This window comes from Manis pentadactyla, chromosome 7 (genome assembly GCF_030020395.1).
Source record: "Manis pentadactyla isolate mManPen7 chromosome 7, mManPen7.hap1, whole genome shotgun sequence".
NCBI lineage: Eukaryota > Metazoa > Chordata > Mammalia > Pholidota > Manidae > Manis > Manis pentadactyla.
Genome location: NC_080025.1, coordinates 108,333,363 through 108,352,574, shown reverse-complemented (window position 1 = coordinate 108,352,574; position 19,212 = coordinate 108,333,363). Strand labels below are relative to the sequence as shown.

Below are 19,212 nucleotides of genomic sequence, written 5' to 3'. Positions count from 1 at the left end.
GAACCTGTGTGGCCCTCTCAAGGTTAGTGAGGAGCAGGTCTGTGAGTGTGTGTGTGTTTTTATTCCCCTCATACTTGTTGAAAAGTGTGTCTATGAAAGTGTGGGGCATGTGTGCATGTGTGTGTCAAAGACAGCACAGAAGAGAAGGGGAGAGACACTGATACTCTGCAGAAGTCTACCTCAGCCTCCCTTAGTCAGCAGCTTCCACAGCCAGGCCGAGCTGCTCTGGTGCAGAGCTCCAACATGAAGTCCCTCTGGAATATTTCTTTGGTGGCTCCTCTGTTCTTTCTCCTGCCGCTTCACACGTCAACCTCTCCAGCCTCCAAGGACCAACCCAGCACCAGACAATACAATGCCCATGCCTGTGTAGGTAGGTAAATATTTTGCATATTTTTATGTGGATGTAACAGTGGGGTCAGATTCTTTGCTTGCATAGAAAATCACCTATTGGATAACATCAATAGCTATAAGAATCTGAATAAGGCACCAGTATTCTCACTGACAGAGAAAAATTTTGAGCCTCACTCTCTATACACATATGACACCGTACATTTGCTAGTTTGAATTGGGCATAAAATCTTCCACCTCATTAGTGATTGGAACTTCTTTTCTCTTGGATAGGCAGCTGTAAGAGCCAGCAATTCTTACCTGTTTTCAGAAGAACAGTAGGCAGCACCACACAGTAGAAGGAAGATGGACTTAGGCTTTGCACAGACACACCTGAGGTTGGGTTGCTCTCGCATCCTCCCCCTCCGCACCTTCCTTTATTGTGTGAAACCTTCCTGGGCCTCCTTGTTCTTACTGATTAAACAGGGCTAATAACATCCACCTAATGGGGATGCTGTGAGAACTGAGGTGCATGCAAATTTATAGTATTTGCACATATTAAGGACTCAACCATCTTAGTTTCCTTCTTTCCCTCAGGGAGCCCAGACTTGGCAGTAAAAGGAGAGTCACCTGGAAACATTGAACGTTGACTGAGATGCAGTTCCTTTGCTTATCTTTTATGAAAGTATCTTTTTCAATTTTTTGTTGATGTTTGAGTGTTATTTTTGGAGAAGAGTAAAAGCACAGTAAGACTTCTGACATTCATATTGTACTTGGAGCTTCCAGAACAGTGGCAGGCATTTCAATGGAGACTTGGAACTCTGAGTAGCAATTATTCTGTGAGCTACACAGAAAAAGAATCCAAGGGATGGTAGGTGGCCATGTCTTACAAATGGAAAATATAGACTTAGATTCTGACACTTGAATGTTATTTCTGGAAATGTACAGAAAAATATCTGAATCAGTCCTAGTTCCTGAAAAACCATGACCACAGCCCCTTACATATGTTACTGACCACACGTCTAGTTTCCAAGCCTCCTTTTAAATTAAAAACTTAGGGCCAGACTCCCTGCAAATCTATTCCCCATAGGCCTGGAAGCAGAAATCTGCGGTCCCCTGGGAACCATGCCTAGAAGGTCATCCTCACCCACTATTTGGTTCCCTCGGATAATTATTTACCATCATTTCGTTTTCTCAAAACAAAGCCCTAAAGCTGTCAAATGGGAAGTTCCCTTCAGTGGAGGAAATGCCTGGAGAGGGACTCTGATGTGAGCTGTCAGCAGCGACACGCCCAGCAGCTGGGGAAGTGACAGTCTCCTGAGAGGGGACCTGGGGCTGCCTTTCAGTACAGGGCCAGAGGTGGGAAATGTCTGAGATAGCAGTGAGGCAAGCTCACCCACAGCTCGTGGTAAGAGGATGGGTCTCATGGAGGGGATACAACAAGAAAAGGACATGCTGGTTGGGCTTCTACTAACTACTGTCTGATAAAAAGCAGGACTGTATGACTTTAACTGCTTGGCCGAAGGGACTTCCCAAACATTCTCACATGTTCATTCCCCGCATAGTCACTGAATGGCCACCATACTCGAGGCCCTGTGCTCTGAACCAGAGATGCAAACAGGAGTAATAATAAACATTTTAAGCATCTTTCTGTCCTCAGGAAATTTAGTGTCCAGTTTAAAGAAAAATGAGAATTTAAAGACTCATAAACAACTGAAATTCTTTAAAATGAATGACAAACTGTGCACTTAGTACCCTCAATAATGCCCCACTTCTCAGGAACCCTGTAAACCTCAGCGTCAATAGTAGAGATGGCAGAAAGCCAGGGAGTATAGAGCAAAGGCAAACACTTGAGAAGCGGTCAGATGCTGCCCGAGAGAAGCTTACTGTATTCATCAAGTCACCAGGGGAAGACAAAGAGTATAACTTGGGTGAAAAGGAAGAGGAGCATGGTAGAGTTTTAGAATTTTAGGAATGTTTCTACCCAAATACTGCCAGTCCAAGAAGGAAGTCTTAGGTTTCTCAAAGATTCCATTGCAGTTACTTCCCTCTTGAAAGATGCTGGGCAAAAAAAAACTCATTGAGAAAAGTAAAAATCATCCAGCTGAAGAGTAAGGAGAAGTCAGCTATCTTCTCATCACCATTCCAATATAGCTTTACCTTGATCAGAAAAGTATACCCCTTGCCTTGATTTACAAGATCATAATAAAATAAACTATTTATAGTATCTTCTCAGTGCATGAAAGAAATTCTGTTTCCATGGAGTTCAACCACATTAATTGGTTTACATCCATTTTTATGAAAATGAGCATTTGTTTGTCACTCATAAGTTTTTTTTGTTACTGGTCTGCTGCCGTTCTTGCTGCTCCCCAACACTCTTCATGGGCCAGTTGCCTTCCATCTTTTCTCAGAGTAGAGTAGGGACTAATTGGAGTGATGCCTGGGGAAAGTCACCACAGTCAAGGGCCCTTCAGCCATGAGAATTATATTGTGAGTTAGTAACTTTCCAGATTGCTAACACTTACTGAGCACTTACTGTGTAATTAATAGTCTTCCAAAATGTTTCTAGGTACTAACCCATTTAATCATCGCAATGACCCTGTGGGGTAGGTGTCATCACAATCCCCATTTGGCACGTGAAACAACTGAGATTCAGAGAAATAAGCAACTTGTCCAAGCCAGTTCACATTCACCTTATATCGTACTGTAAGTGTTATTATGTTGTGTTTTAAGTTACTAAGTAGGTACAACATATTTCTTCCCAATATTTAAAAAATAACAGTTTATTGAGATATAGCTCCCATGCCATAAGGTTCATCCTTTTACAGTGTAAAAGTGTAATTTCATTTAGTATATTCATAAATTGTATATTGATCACCAGTATTTAATTCAAACATTTTTATCACCCCACAGAGAAACCCAGTATTTATTAGTAGTCAATCCCTATTTCCTTGCCCTCAAGCCCTTGGAATCACTAATTTATCTTATATCTCCATGGAATGGAATGATACAATATTGATGTAATGGAATAATAGAATAAATGGAATGATACAATGCATGAGCTTTTGATAGGCTTTTTTGACTTCATGTAATGTTTCCAAGGTTTTTCTATGTTGCAGCATGTATCAGCTTCCTTTCTTCTTATAGCTGAATATTCCATTGTGTGGATATGCCCCATATTGTTCATTTATTCATTGTTTATGGACATTTGGATTGTTTCCACTTTTTGGTTATTATGAATAATTCTGCTATGAACATTCATGTATAAGGTTTTGTGTGGGCATTAGTTTTCATTTATCTTGGGTATATTCCTAGAAGTAGAATTTCTGGGTCATAAAGTAAATTGTTTAACATTTTGAGGCGTGGCCAAACTGTTTTCTAGCATAGCTGCACTCTTACATCCTCACCATTAGTGCCTGAGCAATGTAATTTTTCCACAACCTCGCTAATCATTTGTTAGTATCCTTCCTTTTTTCTATAGCCATGCTAGCGGATATGAAGTGACTCCTCACTGTGGTTTTGATTTGCACTTCTTAAAATCATAATAATATTGAACATCTTTTCATGTCCCTATTGACCATTTGTATATCTTCTTTAAAGAAATGTCTATTCAAGTCCTTTGTCCTTTTTTTAATCAGGTTACTTATTTTTTATTGTTGAGTTGTAAAAGTTCTTTATATAATCTAGATGCATGTATGTTATCAAATATATGATCTGCAAATATTGTCTCCCTTTCTGTGGGTTTTTTTTCTTTCACTTTCTTGATGGTATCCTTGATAGTGAAAAGTTTTACCTTTTGATGAAGTTCAATTTATCAATTTTTCTTTTGTCTCTTGTACTTTTTGTGTCATATCTAAATCCCATATTTAAAAAAATTATTGTTGCCACTATTGTCTTATTGTCTTATACCCATTCCCTTATCTTGTTTCCCAACACTGGATCTCCATCCACCATTTCAGTAACCAGGAGAGTAACTCCTGGGGTTGCAAGTAACAGGAGTCAACTTGAGTGAGGCTAAGCAAAAAGGGAGGAAACCTTCTTATGAGAATCCCAGGAATGATTTGAGAACCGAAAGTTAGAAAAACAGTCAGGCCTTAAAAACGAGCCAGAAACCAACAAATATTGGCTGCCAGGTGCCCAGAGAGTTCTCTTTCCTGGATTCTCAGTACTGCCTCCATTTCTGTCCTGCAGACCAGCTGCTTTCACTGCTCTAGGCCCTTTGGCCACTTATGGGCTCCCACAGTCCAGAGTTTGCATGTAATAATTCCATTCACAAAGAGATGGACTCTTCTTTGGGTTGCCAATACAGCTTCCTAGCAGAAAGAATTGGGGCTCTTTAAACCACTGAATAAAGTGAGAGCGAGGAGAGCTCACGGTACAGATGTGGTTGCTGCGGTCAGGGGTAAGGGGGCCAGTCTCACAGACAAGGGCACTGCGTGACTGGAGATGCACTCAGTGAGGAACCATGACTGAAGCTAACTGAGTGACTGAGCCAACACCCTCCTGGTAAGCAAACAACTCAAGCTCCAGTCCCAAGAGGACCTTTTGCAGTGGGAACCAGCCTGTAGATCTGGAGGGCACGGTTTTGAACATACTCCAAAATCAGAGCCGAGTTGTGCGAAGCCCATTGACCCCTTTCCCAATTTACCATAATTAGTTTGCACTGAATTGTACATCCCATCCAATCACTAAGCAAATGCTGATTCTATTGTGCTTGAACAAGCAGTTCCTCTTTCTGCCACTTTGCAAATGCTATGGAATCAATAATAAGCCATGTGCATTTTTGCAAAACATCATTTTCTTCACATGGGTGATTTAGGGACAAAGTAATCCTTATGTTTCTAAGTCATTGACATTTAAATTAATTCATTGGGTTTCGGTTTTGTTTTGTTTTTAAGCACTATTTGGTGCTCAAAAAGCCTTTTAAGTGGTTTAAAAATCTTTTTTCCCTCATTCATATTTGTTTAAGTATATAAAATGCCTTCAAAGTCAGGTAAAAGCCCCTGTCCCCACCTTTACACCCCACACAGAACAGTCAGAGATGACTTTATAATTTGAATGATAAAGAGAAAGAGAAAGAAAATCCTATGATTTCAAGCCAATGTGAATGGCAAGATGACAGTGCCACTGACAAGAGGAAAATTTAGACAGCCAGCAGAAAAGGTTGAAAATTTATTATCACAATTTGTGTACACAGAAATTTCATTTTCTCTATAACTGAACACTTGTTGATAAGCTACTGTTGCTGTTAACAGAAAAAAATTTCACCTTTGAACCCTTGTGTTTAAATTTAGCCTCCTCTGAGTAATTCAGGGTTCTCTTCCTTCCCTCCTCACTGAGGGTTGGTCTCAGTGCTCAGGGAGGGCTTTTGTGTCACTCAGAGACTTAGAGTTCTCGGCCACCTGTCCCCAGCCCTGGGTCCCCACCCTGGAGTGTCACACTGGAGTAGCTCACGGGCTCCTCTCAGCAAAGCAAACTCCTCAGGTGCTCCCTGCTGCCCCTCTGCTCACCACCACCTCTCAGGCCCTGCAGACCCGGCAGGTCTAGCCAGATGCCCACAGGTCCCCCAGTGTAGCTGCAGCTCTCTGCACTTTGCCCCTCCTTTTTCATACCTTCTCCTTCTTTATTTTTAAGTTATCGTAGAATTTAACCCCAACCTTAGCACAAATGTTAGGTTTCTGATCCTCTAAATTTTCACTATGCCCACATTTATGCTTTTATCACCTGGATTGCTCTCGGGTCATAACCCTGAAGAGAGAGAGAGACTACAAACGCACTATAGAGTGAGGTCCCCAGTTTTGGAGAGAGGTCACAAAGTGAACTAAGCCAAAAGAATCCAAGCTGACAGTATGCTTTTCTTCAGGAAGGGTGAGAATTAATCTATCTTTTTTTTTTTTGAGTGGGTGGGTAAAACTGGATCATGGTTTAAATGTACTATGGGAAAGAGAAAAAAAGAGAATGCTGTGTAGCATTAAGCATAGTAAAATCCCCATAAAGCTATAATGTGTCCATCTCTAATTATATAGCTATCTTATGTGGCTCTGACATTATATGTGAATGGACCACGTATTCTAGTCAAGAAACAAAATAATCAGACTAAATAAAATAGCAAGATCCAATATATTCTGTCTGTTTGAAACATACTTTAGATTCAAAGACACAAATGGATTGAAAATGAAAGGATAGAAAGGTTAATGTAAGAGAATTGGAATAAATATATTAGTATCAGAGAAAATTTACTTTAATATATGGAACAATCCTAAAGACAAAGAGGTATAGTTCATAATGATAAAGGGGGTCAATATGTCAAGAAAAAAATAACAATTATAAATGTACATACACTTAATATCAAAGCCAAACAAAACAAAACAAAACAAAACAAACCTAACAGAATTAAAAAGAAAAATGGATGATTCAACAATATAGTTGAAAATTTCAATACTCCTCTCCCTGTTAGCAGAACTAGACAAAAAGTAAATATATAGAAGACCTGAACAATGCTAACAACTAACTTGACCTAATTAACATCTATAGAACACTCCATCAAGTACAGCAAAACACACTGAAAACCACAAAACATTGCTGAAAGAAATTAAAGAATGCTTTGCAGAAATGAAGAGAATGCATGACGCTAATGGATCAGAAGACTCAATAATGTTAAGATGTCAATACCCCCAGTTTGATCTATAGACTAGATACAATTCTAATCAAAATCCTAACATCCCTTTTTTGTAGAAACTGGCAAGCTGATTTTACAATTTATATAGAAATTCAAAGAAGCTATAATAGCCAAAAACTTTAAGGAACACTCTCGGAGAACTGACACTACTTGGTTCCTTACTTCAAATCACACATAATGATTAACTCTAAATAGATCAAACACTTCAAGAAAAGAGGTAAAACTACAGAACTTCTAGAAGGAAATCTTTGTGTCTTTAGGCAAAAATTCTTAGAATGACATTATAAGAAAGAACTCTAAAAAAAGAAAAAGTTGATAAATTGTACTTCATTCAATTTAAATAATTTTGCTCTCCAGAAAACCTCATTAGGAAGTGAAAGGATATTGGGAGGTAATGTTCACAAATTATATAGACTTCAGTACAACAATGTTATTTTTATTAATATGATTGACAATTTTCATTTTCAAAATCCAGTATTTTAACATATGCAGTGTAATATTTAGAAGTGTATAGATTTTAAAGTGCAATAGGTGTGGGTTGGAATCACAGTTAGTCAATTAGCAGTTGAATCACTGCTTATCTGAGATGCCTTTGACATATTGCTTAGCTTCTCTAAGCTTCATATTTCTCATCTGTAAAATGGGAAGTACCAATCTCATGAGGGTGCTATGAGGATTAAGTGAGATATTGTTTGTAAAAACACCCAGAACACAGATGACACAAAGGAGTTATCCTAGAAAATGTTGTTTCATGTTTTCCTAAAACTTATTAAGGTAGAAGGCAACTATTAAAAAGCTTATTCAATGAGAAATTGTTTGATAAAATATAACATTGCTTTTTCTAAATTTAAAAGAATATATGGCTTCTGTAGAGATTTTAGAAAATACAGAAGAATATTTTTAAAGAATTTAACCAACTGTAATCCCCAAATCCAGATGTTCACAATTGATATTTTTATAGATTTCCTTTCAAAATTGTCTAGATATATATTTGCAGAGACTGGACCTTGTTTATTGTTTTGTTTGATTTTTAAATTTGGGTTGTTATGTAGATAATCTAAAATCAAACAGTTTTTTCTTTCAGCAAAACATTTTAAGAACTTTGGCAGTAATAAGCCTTTGCTGGCATAGGTTTGTGAAAAAGACTGTTGGGCAAAGTCTAAGATTATGTATCTATCTACCTACCTACCTGTCTATCCATCAATCCATACATATCATCTGTCTACCCTTTCTAATCATCCATCCATTCATCCACCCACCCACTCACCCATTCATCCCTCTACTTTTCTATCCATCTATCCTCTATCTTTAACTACCTATCTCAGAATTCAAATACAGAAGTGAATGGAAAAATGAAGTCATACTTTTTCTGAAAGAAAATCTAAGTGTTTAATTTCTTTATTGATAATATCTGACTTTGGCATTTAGGTTTATACAGAGGACATTCTTCATAACTTGAATGAACTAAATCTGCAACTCCAAAGTTTAACAAAAGTATGTATGAAGTACGTATTAAAATAAAGGATTTTACTTAAGATATTGGATAGGCAAAAGCATATTGAAAAGAACAATATTTCAACTTCCCAATTCTTTCTGAGTATGTTAGGGGTTAACAATGTCCCTCTAAGTGAACTTATAATATATATCATTAAAAAATAAGTCTTAGTAAAACTTTTCTTTATATGTATTTCCTAGAAATTGAAAGAGTGAAAGACTCCATTGATTATGTAATGAATATTTTGCCAAGTCAGGTGGTTTCTAGTTCTTTGCTTTCAACACCATTAATTGGGGACTAAATAGAGTTGTCAGGTGATAGATCATTTGAAATTATTCCTAGTGATAGATCACTTTAAGGTTTTTTACACTTAACTCAAAGGAGTTAAAGAATTGAGAGACATTGCTATATCAAACTCCTTCCATTCCCATTTACTTATTTAAATAAACATATTTTCTCAGCATGCACCTCTTTAAAATTAAAAAATATGAATGGACATGATACCAAATCTTGTCTCTTACATGAATAAATAATATTCTTCAACAGATATAGGTACTAATTGAAAGGTCCAACCATCTCATTAAAAGGTGCATTTCCAATAAAATGTTACCTTTCCTATTTAGAGGAATATTTTAATACTTAACAGTATTAATATTCATGGGAAATTGAAATATTTATGTAAATTTTATATGTATTTTTAGCATTAAGTATAATAGTGTGATCAATAAAATATTTCAACCATAAAAATATATTACACTGGAATACAATTCTATAGTGGAAGAAAAGCTCAAAGAAGTAGACTTTTCATTGAAATAAGAATTCAAGGAGAGGAATTATCAACATAAATTTCTCACTGTGAAAAAAAGAGTCTGACCATATGTTATGAGAATAAATATAAATCACTACAGTATTTAGATTCCTTTGGATATATATAGAAGATTAATGTATTATTTCTATTGTAATATTTATAATCTGCCTGGAATTATACCCTTTGTAAATATTTAAATTAATACCATTAATAATATTTTAACATCCATTCAGATGTGGAAAGGGTACATAGTTTTTCAAATTTCTTTTAGTGAGTACAGAGCAAAATGTTTGGACACCATTGGTCTACACTCTGGACTCAAGAACATGAAGCGCTGTAATCTGGCCCTCAAGGCTGTTCATGCTCTGACCTCTTCATGATCTTCCTTTCCCACAGACCCTGGGCTCTAACCGTGGCCAACTTCTCTCTCTCTCACATCCAAGTTTTTAAACATTCTATTGCTCTCTTCCAAAATGCCCTTCCTCCCTTTTCCTGCCACATGAGATCCTCCTATCCAGTAACACTTAACTCATCTAGGGGGAAACTGTCACTTGTTACCCAAGGCAGGGTTAGTTTCCTCCTCCTCTGTGCTCCCAAAGCACTACCATGTCCTGGTACCACAGCACTTACTGGTTGCAGTCACCAGATTGTTCTTCTAGTCATCAGACTCCCTACTTGTCTGTGACTTCTCTTACTTTTGCATCCTCAAGCTTCTGAGCACATAGTAGGTGCTTATAAGTATACACTGAATTAGTAACAGGATGGAATGGCTCCTGGTGTCTTCACTCTCATTTCTTCATTATTAATTTTTTATGAATTTTTAAGTTTCAAACTAGCCAAGCCAACCATCCTGTCTCTCTCATACAGTCTGTTCACTTCCTCTCATGGCTGTGGCTTGGGCCCTACTCACCCTGAATGCCCTCAGCCCTTGCACTCACCAATAACTACCTAACACAGTGCCTCTCTGGTTGCCAATGTTCTTGAGAAAGTCTGCAGTTTGGAACTCACTGAGTACTTTCTCATAAAAATGATGCTCCAGATGATGGTTGGGTTAGGTCACAGAGCCTAATCTGCCCCAATACAGTGATAATACTAGATATCTGCAATTAAAGAAAATTCAGCCACAGAGAAGTAAAAACATTGTTGATATTGCAACATGCCTTTCAAACCTAAGTTTCTTAAGTCTCTATTTTAAAAAGAATCATAGAGAATATGTCTTTGCCCAGTGGTGGTCTCAGCAGGTTGGATAGAAACTACTATCATTTGTTAAGTGCCTACTCTGTGCCAAGCACCCTGTGCATGGCACACGTCATATCATTTAACCCTCACAACACTTTTGCTGGCTGTGTCAGATAGCCTTTGCTGAATTACAAACCACTCTACACTTACACAACAGTCATGTATTAGCTCATAATTCTGTGGGCTGGAAACTTTGGGCTGGGTGCAGTTGGGTGGTCCTGCACCTGGTCTCCCCGGCTCACTCCTGCTCCTGCCCTCAGCTGGTAGGTGGTGGAATGACATGGGCTGGATGATCTGTGATGGCCTTGTTCACAAGTCTGGAACTTGGTGGGCTATTGGCTGGGGCACCTCAGGTTCCCTTCATGTGGCCTCTCCAGCATGACAGCTCAGGCTCACAGCTGTAGTGTTTTAAGGGGGCAAAAGTGGGAGCTGCAAAGCCTCTTGAGGCCTAGATTCAGATCTGACATGCTGTCATTTCCTCTACATTCTACTTCTCAAAGCAAGTCACAAGGCCATATTCAAAGGACTAGGAAATAGACACCACCTCTTCATGGGAGGAAGTATAAAAAATCTGTGGATCTTTTTAATGTACCATGCAAGTAGGTATTATTCCTTTCTGTGGGTAACAAAATCTGGGTTCAGAGAGGTTAATCATCTGCCAGATATGTCACCTCATAGGTAATAGAAACAGGATTTAAGAGCAGGTCTGTCTGACCCCCAAATCCTTCTGCTCTCTGCTCTAACATAGCTTCTCCCTTCTCTTTCCTCCCTTCCGTTCTCTTTTGCTCTCCTTCCCACCGCTCCCTATCCATGCCCAGACTCTCAGAGGAGGAAGCTGAAGAAAAAGGGGAAGGTACAGGAACCACCCCTGGGCTGTGTACTAGCATCTCTGACTTAATAAGTAATATTTTAGGGAAACAAAGCTGACAGTAGGATAATTTTAGGTGATTATTTTCGTATCTTTCTTTCTTATTTCCTTTTCATTTCACCAACATGAGAAAAGCCTGGGATAATGGTTGTTGATAAGAATTACAATATATAAAACCGTATCATCTGTTCCCACCCAACCAGGGAAATTGGAGAACAGAAGTTTGGGGTTTGTGGGAGGAGCTTTGCAAGGGTTTGGGGAGAGGCATGTGGTCAACAAGATTACCCTGGTCCAACACGGACGCAGGACTCCAAACCTGAGCTCTACACCTCCCAGAGACCCAACCGAAAACCAAAGAGTCACCCTTGATTCTCACTTTTCCTCACTTTTCTTCTCAATTGTTAATAAATCCTATTGGATCAACCTCCACAACAGATCACAAATCTGTTTTCCTCTGTCCCCACTGCCACTCATTTCTCTACCCAACCATTGGCTCTCCAGGAACAAAAGAGCCTCCTACTTTCTCTCTCTGCTCCCATCTTTGCCTATAAGATCCTCCTCCATCACAGCCAGCATGATATTTTAAATATGCAGATCAGATAGCAGCAGGCTTCTCCACACATCCATGGCTCCCCATTGCTCTCAAGATAAATCCCTACTTTCTTTTGCAATCTATAAAGTCCATGGACTTGGTCTCCACCTTTCCTGCACCTCATCACCCACCGTTGGGCTCTGGTGCCAGGCTCCCTGGTCTCATTGCCATCAGGGGTGTACCAGATGCCCTGCCTTCAAAGCCTGCCCCAGCTCTTTGCACTGCTCACTGCTTTCCATGATAGTAGCCACTTTTGGTCTCTTCTTCAGAGAAGCCTTCTTTATTTGCCAAGAAGGTCTATACCGCCCCATCCTCATTACCATCTGTTACATCATTCTGTTACTTTTCTTCATAGCACCTAAAATTATAATTATGTGTATGCTTATTTATTTATAATCACTTTTCCCTAATTGAGTCTAATCTCTAAGAGGAAAGAAACCATATCAGTTTGTCCTCAGCATATACTCAGAGTCCAGCATAGTGCCTTGCATCTAGAAGGGACTCAGTTCACACTGAATTCCAGTCCCAGCTCCCCTGTGTACCGGCTACACACTTAGCAAGGCACTTAATCTCTCTGAGCCTCTGCTTGCTGGTCTGTAAAGTGAGAGCAATAATGCCTACATCTGTGAGTTGTGAAGTTTGAATGAGATGGTAATGTATGCAAAACACTTTGAAAACAGTAGGGAATGCTCTAGTCATGTGATAAATTATTTAGGCCCCTCCTCAAGGTCATGCCCACTGACCTGGGCTCTGACAATTGCCAGGTGCTTTCAAGGCTTTTCAATGAGGTGTGGGCTTCAGACAGATAGGAAATCTAATAGCCCACTCTAGGCAGTTGGCTGCATTTCTGGTCGGCATAGATAGGATTACAATTAGAGTTTCAAGAGTTCTGTCTTATTTCAGAATTATTCCAGGTACAGAGTGCAGTCTACCTGAGATATGTGGCCAGAAGAAGATCCCCGTGGCAGGTGTTTTTACTGAGGCTCATTCGTTTCTTTTCCTATGCTATCAGGAATGTCTGTTTCTATTATAGTCATTATTTTCAGATGCCAAGTGAGAAGAGATTTCCATTCATGAGATTTCAGATGGTGACCACTGTGCAAAATGCATTGCTCTCACCAGCTCTCCTCACCTCCTGAATGAACAATAGCTTGGACAAACTCACTTTAGCAGAACCAGGCCTTTTATTAGCAGCAGAGAATAGTCTGTAATGAGAAGAATTACTCTACTCATGCATCTTTCCCAGGGAAAACATTCTTTAGCCTGTCAAGAGAGTGAGCCCTCTTATTAGAAATACAGCAAAGTCAATTTCTTCATTCTTGCCATGAAAGGATTCAGGACACACCTCACTGCAGACCCTAGATTAACAATCCAACTGGAAGGGCAGCTGAGCCCACTGGAAAGGAGTCCTGGAAGTGAACAGGGCTCAAATCAGAGCTGAGCCCAGCCTGGGCATTCATACCATTCAGACCCCTTACTTGCTTTTCTGCAGCGTCTTCTGATCATAACGACTCCTTGCTTGATAGAGGGACAATAGTGGCAAGATCCACCTGATCTTCAGAGAGAGCTGGGTATTTTTCCTTTTTCTTTTTTTTGGCTCCTCTTTATTTATCTAGTTATTTCCAATTTTAGCCAGCAGTGCTAAGGAGCCACAGAGGTCATAAGAGTCCCTGATGGGATTCCTTTGGGTAACAGAAAGCCTCTATCTCTAAGTACAGAGGAGCTGGCGATCTCAAACAGCACAGCCTCTCGGGCACTCATCCTTCCAAGCCATGTATGGAAACAAGTGCTGACCTGTGTTTCAAGTCCGCTCTGGGTACTGAATTCCATAGCTCACTGATAAGATGCTGTATGAAGTGACTGCAATGTAGGATCCCAACCTGTTCCCCGCCACATTCTTGTTTGTCCTGAGCTGAGTGACATGACCACTTCCTACAGAATCTGCTACTTGACTGAAGGGAAGGCACTTTGTTTCACATCATTATGCAAAGTGGAGCTGTGTCCTATAATGAGCCTGGAACAAAGTGTAAGCAGCATCCGTCAGGGAGATGGCTGAGCCAGAACACTACTTCAGGCGCACTGTTAGCCCTTCCCATGGAGACCCCCAGTGCTGACGACCGAAATGTCGCTCAGGTGGCTCTCCGGTCAGCTGGCCTCTAGTCAAGCCTCTCTGCTCTCCCTGCTCCAGACCAGGCCCTGTGCCAGGCACTCAAGTTGGAGAGAGTAGGACCCCATTCCTGCCCTCAAGGAATTAGTCTAACTCTAAATTCTGAATAATGAAGTCCTAGAAGGAACTGGTGTTCTTCAAAGTCACACCCTCTGTAAGTGACTGATACTGTACTTGAAGACGATTTATTTTTATTTCAAAGTTTCTCCCTTTTCAACTACACCACACTGCATCCTCTTATCACACTGCAAAATAATTATTATAACTGTTTATTCAATTGCAGTTATTAAAATTTATTTAGCTCTACTTGGCTCAAGAGGTGATTAGCAGAGACATGAATCAGGCTGTAATATAAATGTTGAAAATATTCACATATATAAAATATATTTCCTATATTTAAAATAGAATTAAAATTGGCCTACCTTTTTTCACTGTTCTGTATTTTTTTAATTTCCTGAAATGAGATTGCATTGCATCTATATTTTTGAAAGATTTAAACCATAAAATGCTAATATGTATCAGCTATTAAATTCACTGGGTGTAATGAAACCCTCAATTCATGGATTCTGTTAAAAGCACATCTAATCAACTGTGATGGTTGATGTTGGTAAATGTCCAAGAAGTAGGTGCTTTCAGAGCAGGAAGACTGTGCTTATCAAGATCACACTATTTCAGATTTGGTGAGCCCACCTTTGCCCAGCTTTGTCTGAGGCCAAAGCCTTGTCAAATATTTCAGTGTACAGAAAGGTGGAATTCTTTCACTCTTTACTGGCTATCTCACATGTTACAGAAGATTTTATTTCTTTCTGTCTAGAGATGCCACATTGTACTATTCGCATATGTTATCAGCCACCTTCCCTCAAGGAGCTGTAGTGGGAATGTGGTTTTAATGACATTGCATGTGAGTTTGGGTCTCCAGCTTCTTGAAGAGTTGGATAGTAGTGAGCTGGCTGCAGGGTATGGCACCCTGGAACTTCTTTATTTGGGACGTACATCTTTTGCCTCCTTGAAACCGACCTCAGCTAATAAGCGCCACTCCTCTTACCTCAGCGAGGCCTAACATTTTCTTCTCATTGACTTGCTGATCTTTGACCAATCAACCCTTTATGTACAGTGAAGAGCCCCCTCCCTGTGGATAAAGGAGGTTTGGCCTTTCCCGGCAGTTCAGGAGAGCAAGGCTGCTGGTAGAACCACTAGGGCCGTCATTCTAGCCATTCTGGGCCTTCACACCTATCTTACATAAAGGCAGCTAAAGGAATGGATCCCTAATTTGGTCCCAGGTTCCTACTAGACACTTACTGTATTGATACCTGCTTTCAAGCAGAGTGTATTATAGCTGGGGGCAAGACGATATTTTATAACAGTGTATGATTTCAAAGGTGCATTGAACTGCACTGTTTTCCCATTTAATCAACACAGCAGCATGTAGGAAACTTCTACCTACTTTGCAGTGAGAAAACCAAGGCTCAGAAAGGCTGGAGGGTGAGTCCAAGATTCAAGCCGAGACTCAATCCCAGGTCCTCTTGACTCCAATGCTGGGCAATTTCCATGACTTTTCTAAAATGAAAAGTCCAGGTCACAGGCTGCTGATCTGTAGGATGGGAATGATCCTATTCACAGTGAAGCTGCAGAAGCAAAGAAAAAGGGAGAAGAAGCCAATGTCCATTCAGCTTCTACTCTGGGCTGCCTGTGTTCCTTGCTCTACCTCCTTTCCCACTGTGACTGAAAAGAAAGGTAAATAAAGCAGGGCTCAATGACTTCCCCAAGGTCACACAGCTTATAAGTGGCCAAATTGAACTGACCCAGTTTTTCTGAACCCAAAACATATGACCTTCTTACCACACTTCACATTTCACTGCAACTCTGGTGCATCTGTGCACCTGGTAAATTTTAAAAGCCATAGCAAACAAAAGTTCTCTGGGAAAGGTGACTGTGCTTCAGGACACACACATATCATGTGTCTTTCCCCTGACCCTCCAGCACAGTCCGTGTGACACTGCTCACGTATCTTCTGCTCGCTTGCAGGGTGTGTGGTGGTCGTGTCTGTGATTGAACAGCTTGCTCAGGTTCACAACTCTACGGTCCAGGCCGCGATGGAGAGACTGTGCACCTACCTGCCTGGTAAGTTCAGAAGGTCATGGGCTGTGGGGCTGCTTTTTCTTCACTCATGAGTCATCATGAGTCAGTTTATACCCTAGACATGGAGGAGAATCTGATCGTGTTACTCCTGTGAGTTGATAGTCTTATGGGGCCCATGACAATTAAAACAAACACACACAAAAACTGTTCTAGGCACTCTTTCCCCTGACATTTGTTTTCTGTTATGGCAGAATGAGATTGCTGTGGACATTTAGGGAATAAAATGTAGAATGGCCAATTGTTGTTTTATGTGTCATATTTATAATGATTTGCCCACCTGGTGATCATTGCCTTCAGTGCAGAAAGGTGAAAATAAAAATGAATAATAAATCATTTTCAATGACTTATTTAGCTTAACTACATACACATTCCCAGACACATGCACAGCCCTACCATCACAGAGCTTTATTTAGGCTGAAGAGACAACTGATCTTAAAACTCCAAATGGGAAAATAACCTGGAAACTTTCCATTGATTCAAACTGGATGTCAGTGAAATACCTTAACCCATCCTGCAAAAGAAGAAACTGACTGGAGATTTAAATAAGTTGTATATTTGTTTTTCAATCTCAGCAGAGAGGAAACACTGATTCTCTTTCCCTTACAGAATACTGTTAGGTGAACCATCACAATGAATCAACTTTGAGAATCAAATTTTCACTCACTTAATATTAATGAACTAATTCATCAAGGATGTCTACATTATTTTTTCTAAGTACGGTAGCCGGACTAATGGCAGTCATTTATCTTTGACTTATCTAGCATGCTGTGAAAATAGCACGTGTATTTTCAGAGAATTTATTGCAAGCAGTCACAATGTGCATTCACAAGCCAATTTTTTTAGAATTCAACAATAAAGACTAGGAGAGAATAACACACAAACGTGTGTTTACAGTGTCCCAGACATTGCTAAGATCTGTCATATTTACCTCATCTTTTGCAGAATCCGAACATGATAGAGAACCTGATACACGCTTTTGCCTGCCCCTACTTCCCAGCTCCACTCTTCTCCCCCTTCCCTAGAGGGAGCCACTCATAAGAATGGCTTGAGGGGCATCGCTCTTGTCGAACTTTATACTTTTGCATTCACTTGTATGAATCCATAACAATGTACAGTTTTGTTCTGTGGGTAATTCTTAAAACGTTTCTTGGTTAAAAAAAAAAAAAAGCAAATGTGGAAAACCACACAAAAGAAATGTATAGCTTTACCAGTTATTCACGGTGAGCACTCTTGTAAATATAGTCCAGGTCAAGGGGGAACAGACAGGCAGCCCCACCCTCATTCCCCATCCCATCATAAATCCTTACTTCCCCCTAAAAGAACATACTGAGCTTTACTATAATCATTTCCTCAAATTGCTCTGTAGTTTTAGCACCCAAGTGGGTATTCCCAGACACCATGGTCTTGACCAGTTTTAACATTTTTAATGTGACATTTAAGTCTACTTTTATCTGCAAGTTTCCTTTCCGTTCATTCCTTTTCCTTGTAATTTACTGTAGAATTGATGCTGTAGAGTTTCCTGAAGTCAATTTTGCTGATTTCATCCCTGTGGTACCACTGAATATGTTTCTCTGTGCTCTGTGTCCAGACCCAAAGGCTTGATCAGACTCCAGTTTGGTATCTTTGGTTCATAGGAATGCTCATTGCTACTGAGTTGGTCACTCTTTCTAGATCTCTCTAGTAGATAGTGATAGGAAATACACATACATATAGTTAGATATAAAATTTTAAAAGAAAATATCCTATTCATATGATGCTTCAAATTCAAATTCAGGACTACAGGAATTTTTTCTTAATCTCTTCTGTATCGTATCTGTATTCCTTCTTTCCACACTCCAAATCCTAATTCTCAACAAAGGGATTGATAGAATTAAAATATCTCACAATTACTCACTTACTTACACCCCTCATTCCACATATAACAGTCTCAGAATATCAATCCTAATACTACTACCATTAATATATTTTATAATCATTGAGAGCAGTTCAAATTGCTTTTTGCATATGCTTTTCCTATTTCTCCACCCCTTTAAATCATGGTATTCTATTATCTGAGCATACAGTCATTGCACACAATACCCACTCCCTTTGCACCCTCATTTAGTCTCAGTTGCATCAGCAACTACATGAATGCTGTTCACCACCAGCCCTTATTCAGGGTTCTCTCCAGGTGAGTTGCCCTTGAAAGCTCATTCCTCAGGAAGCTCATTGCTTATGCGAACAATATTCCCTGAATTCTTGCATGTTGATAATAAGCTTTTCTGTGCCCTTTAACTTGAAAGTCAGTGTTTTTCTGGATATAAAAAATCCTTGGCACACAATTTCTTTCCTTAAGTACCTTAAATATGTTATTAAAAAGTCTGATAATCTTTTCTATTTCTTATAGGTCACTTGTTGTTTTTGCCTAAAAGTTCGAAGTTTTTTTCCTTCTATTGAAGCTTAGTCATTGAACTAGAATTTGTCTTGGTGTTAGTTGCTGTGTATTGATGTTCCTAGGCATGCGGCATGCTCTCTCAATATGTGATTTCACATATAGTTTTTATAATTTCAGGAAAGTTGTTTATTTTTCAGTTTCCTTGGTTTGGTTTTCTTCTTCAGGGATTTCTATTTCTATTTTTAATCTTCTTTGCCTATCTTCTGTATTTTGCCCATCTCTTTCACAGTTTTTTTTTTTTTGTAGATAATTATTTTTTATTGAAGGGTAGTTGACACACAGTATTACATTACATTAGTTTCAGGTGTACAACACAGTGATTCAACATTTATATACATGATAATTCTAGGTACCAGCTATCACCATACCAAGTTGTTACAATATTTTGACTATATTTCTTATGCTATACATTACATCCTGGTTACTTATTTATTTTACAATTGGAAGTGTGTACTTTTTTTTTT

General features: G+C 39.4%; 1 protein-coding gene across 1 annotated transcript in view; it reads left to right on the top strand.

Moving 5' to 3' along the window:
- Nucleotides 1-225: 225 nt before the first annotated feature.
- AOAH (acyloxyacyl hydrolase) overlaps nucleotides 226-19,212 on the top strand; it is a 185,005-nt gene continuing 166,018 nt past the window's right edge. Inside the window, exons 1-2 of the mRNA XM_036897455.2 lie at nucleotides 226-370; nucleotides 16,201-16,296. Of these exons, the coding sequence (XP_036753350.2) occupies nucleotides 244-370; nucleotides 16,201-16,296 (223 nt within the window). The 5' untranslated portion in view covers nucleotides 226-243. The remainder of the gene's footprint in view (nucleotides 371-16,200; nucleotides 16,297-19,212) is intronic.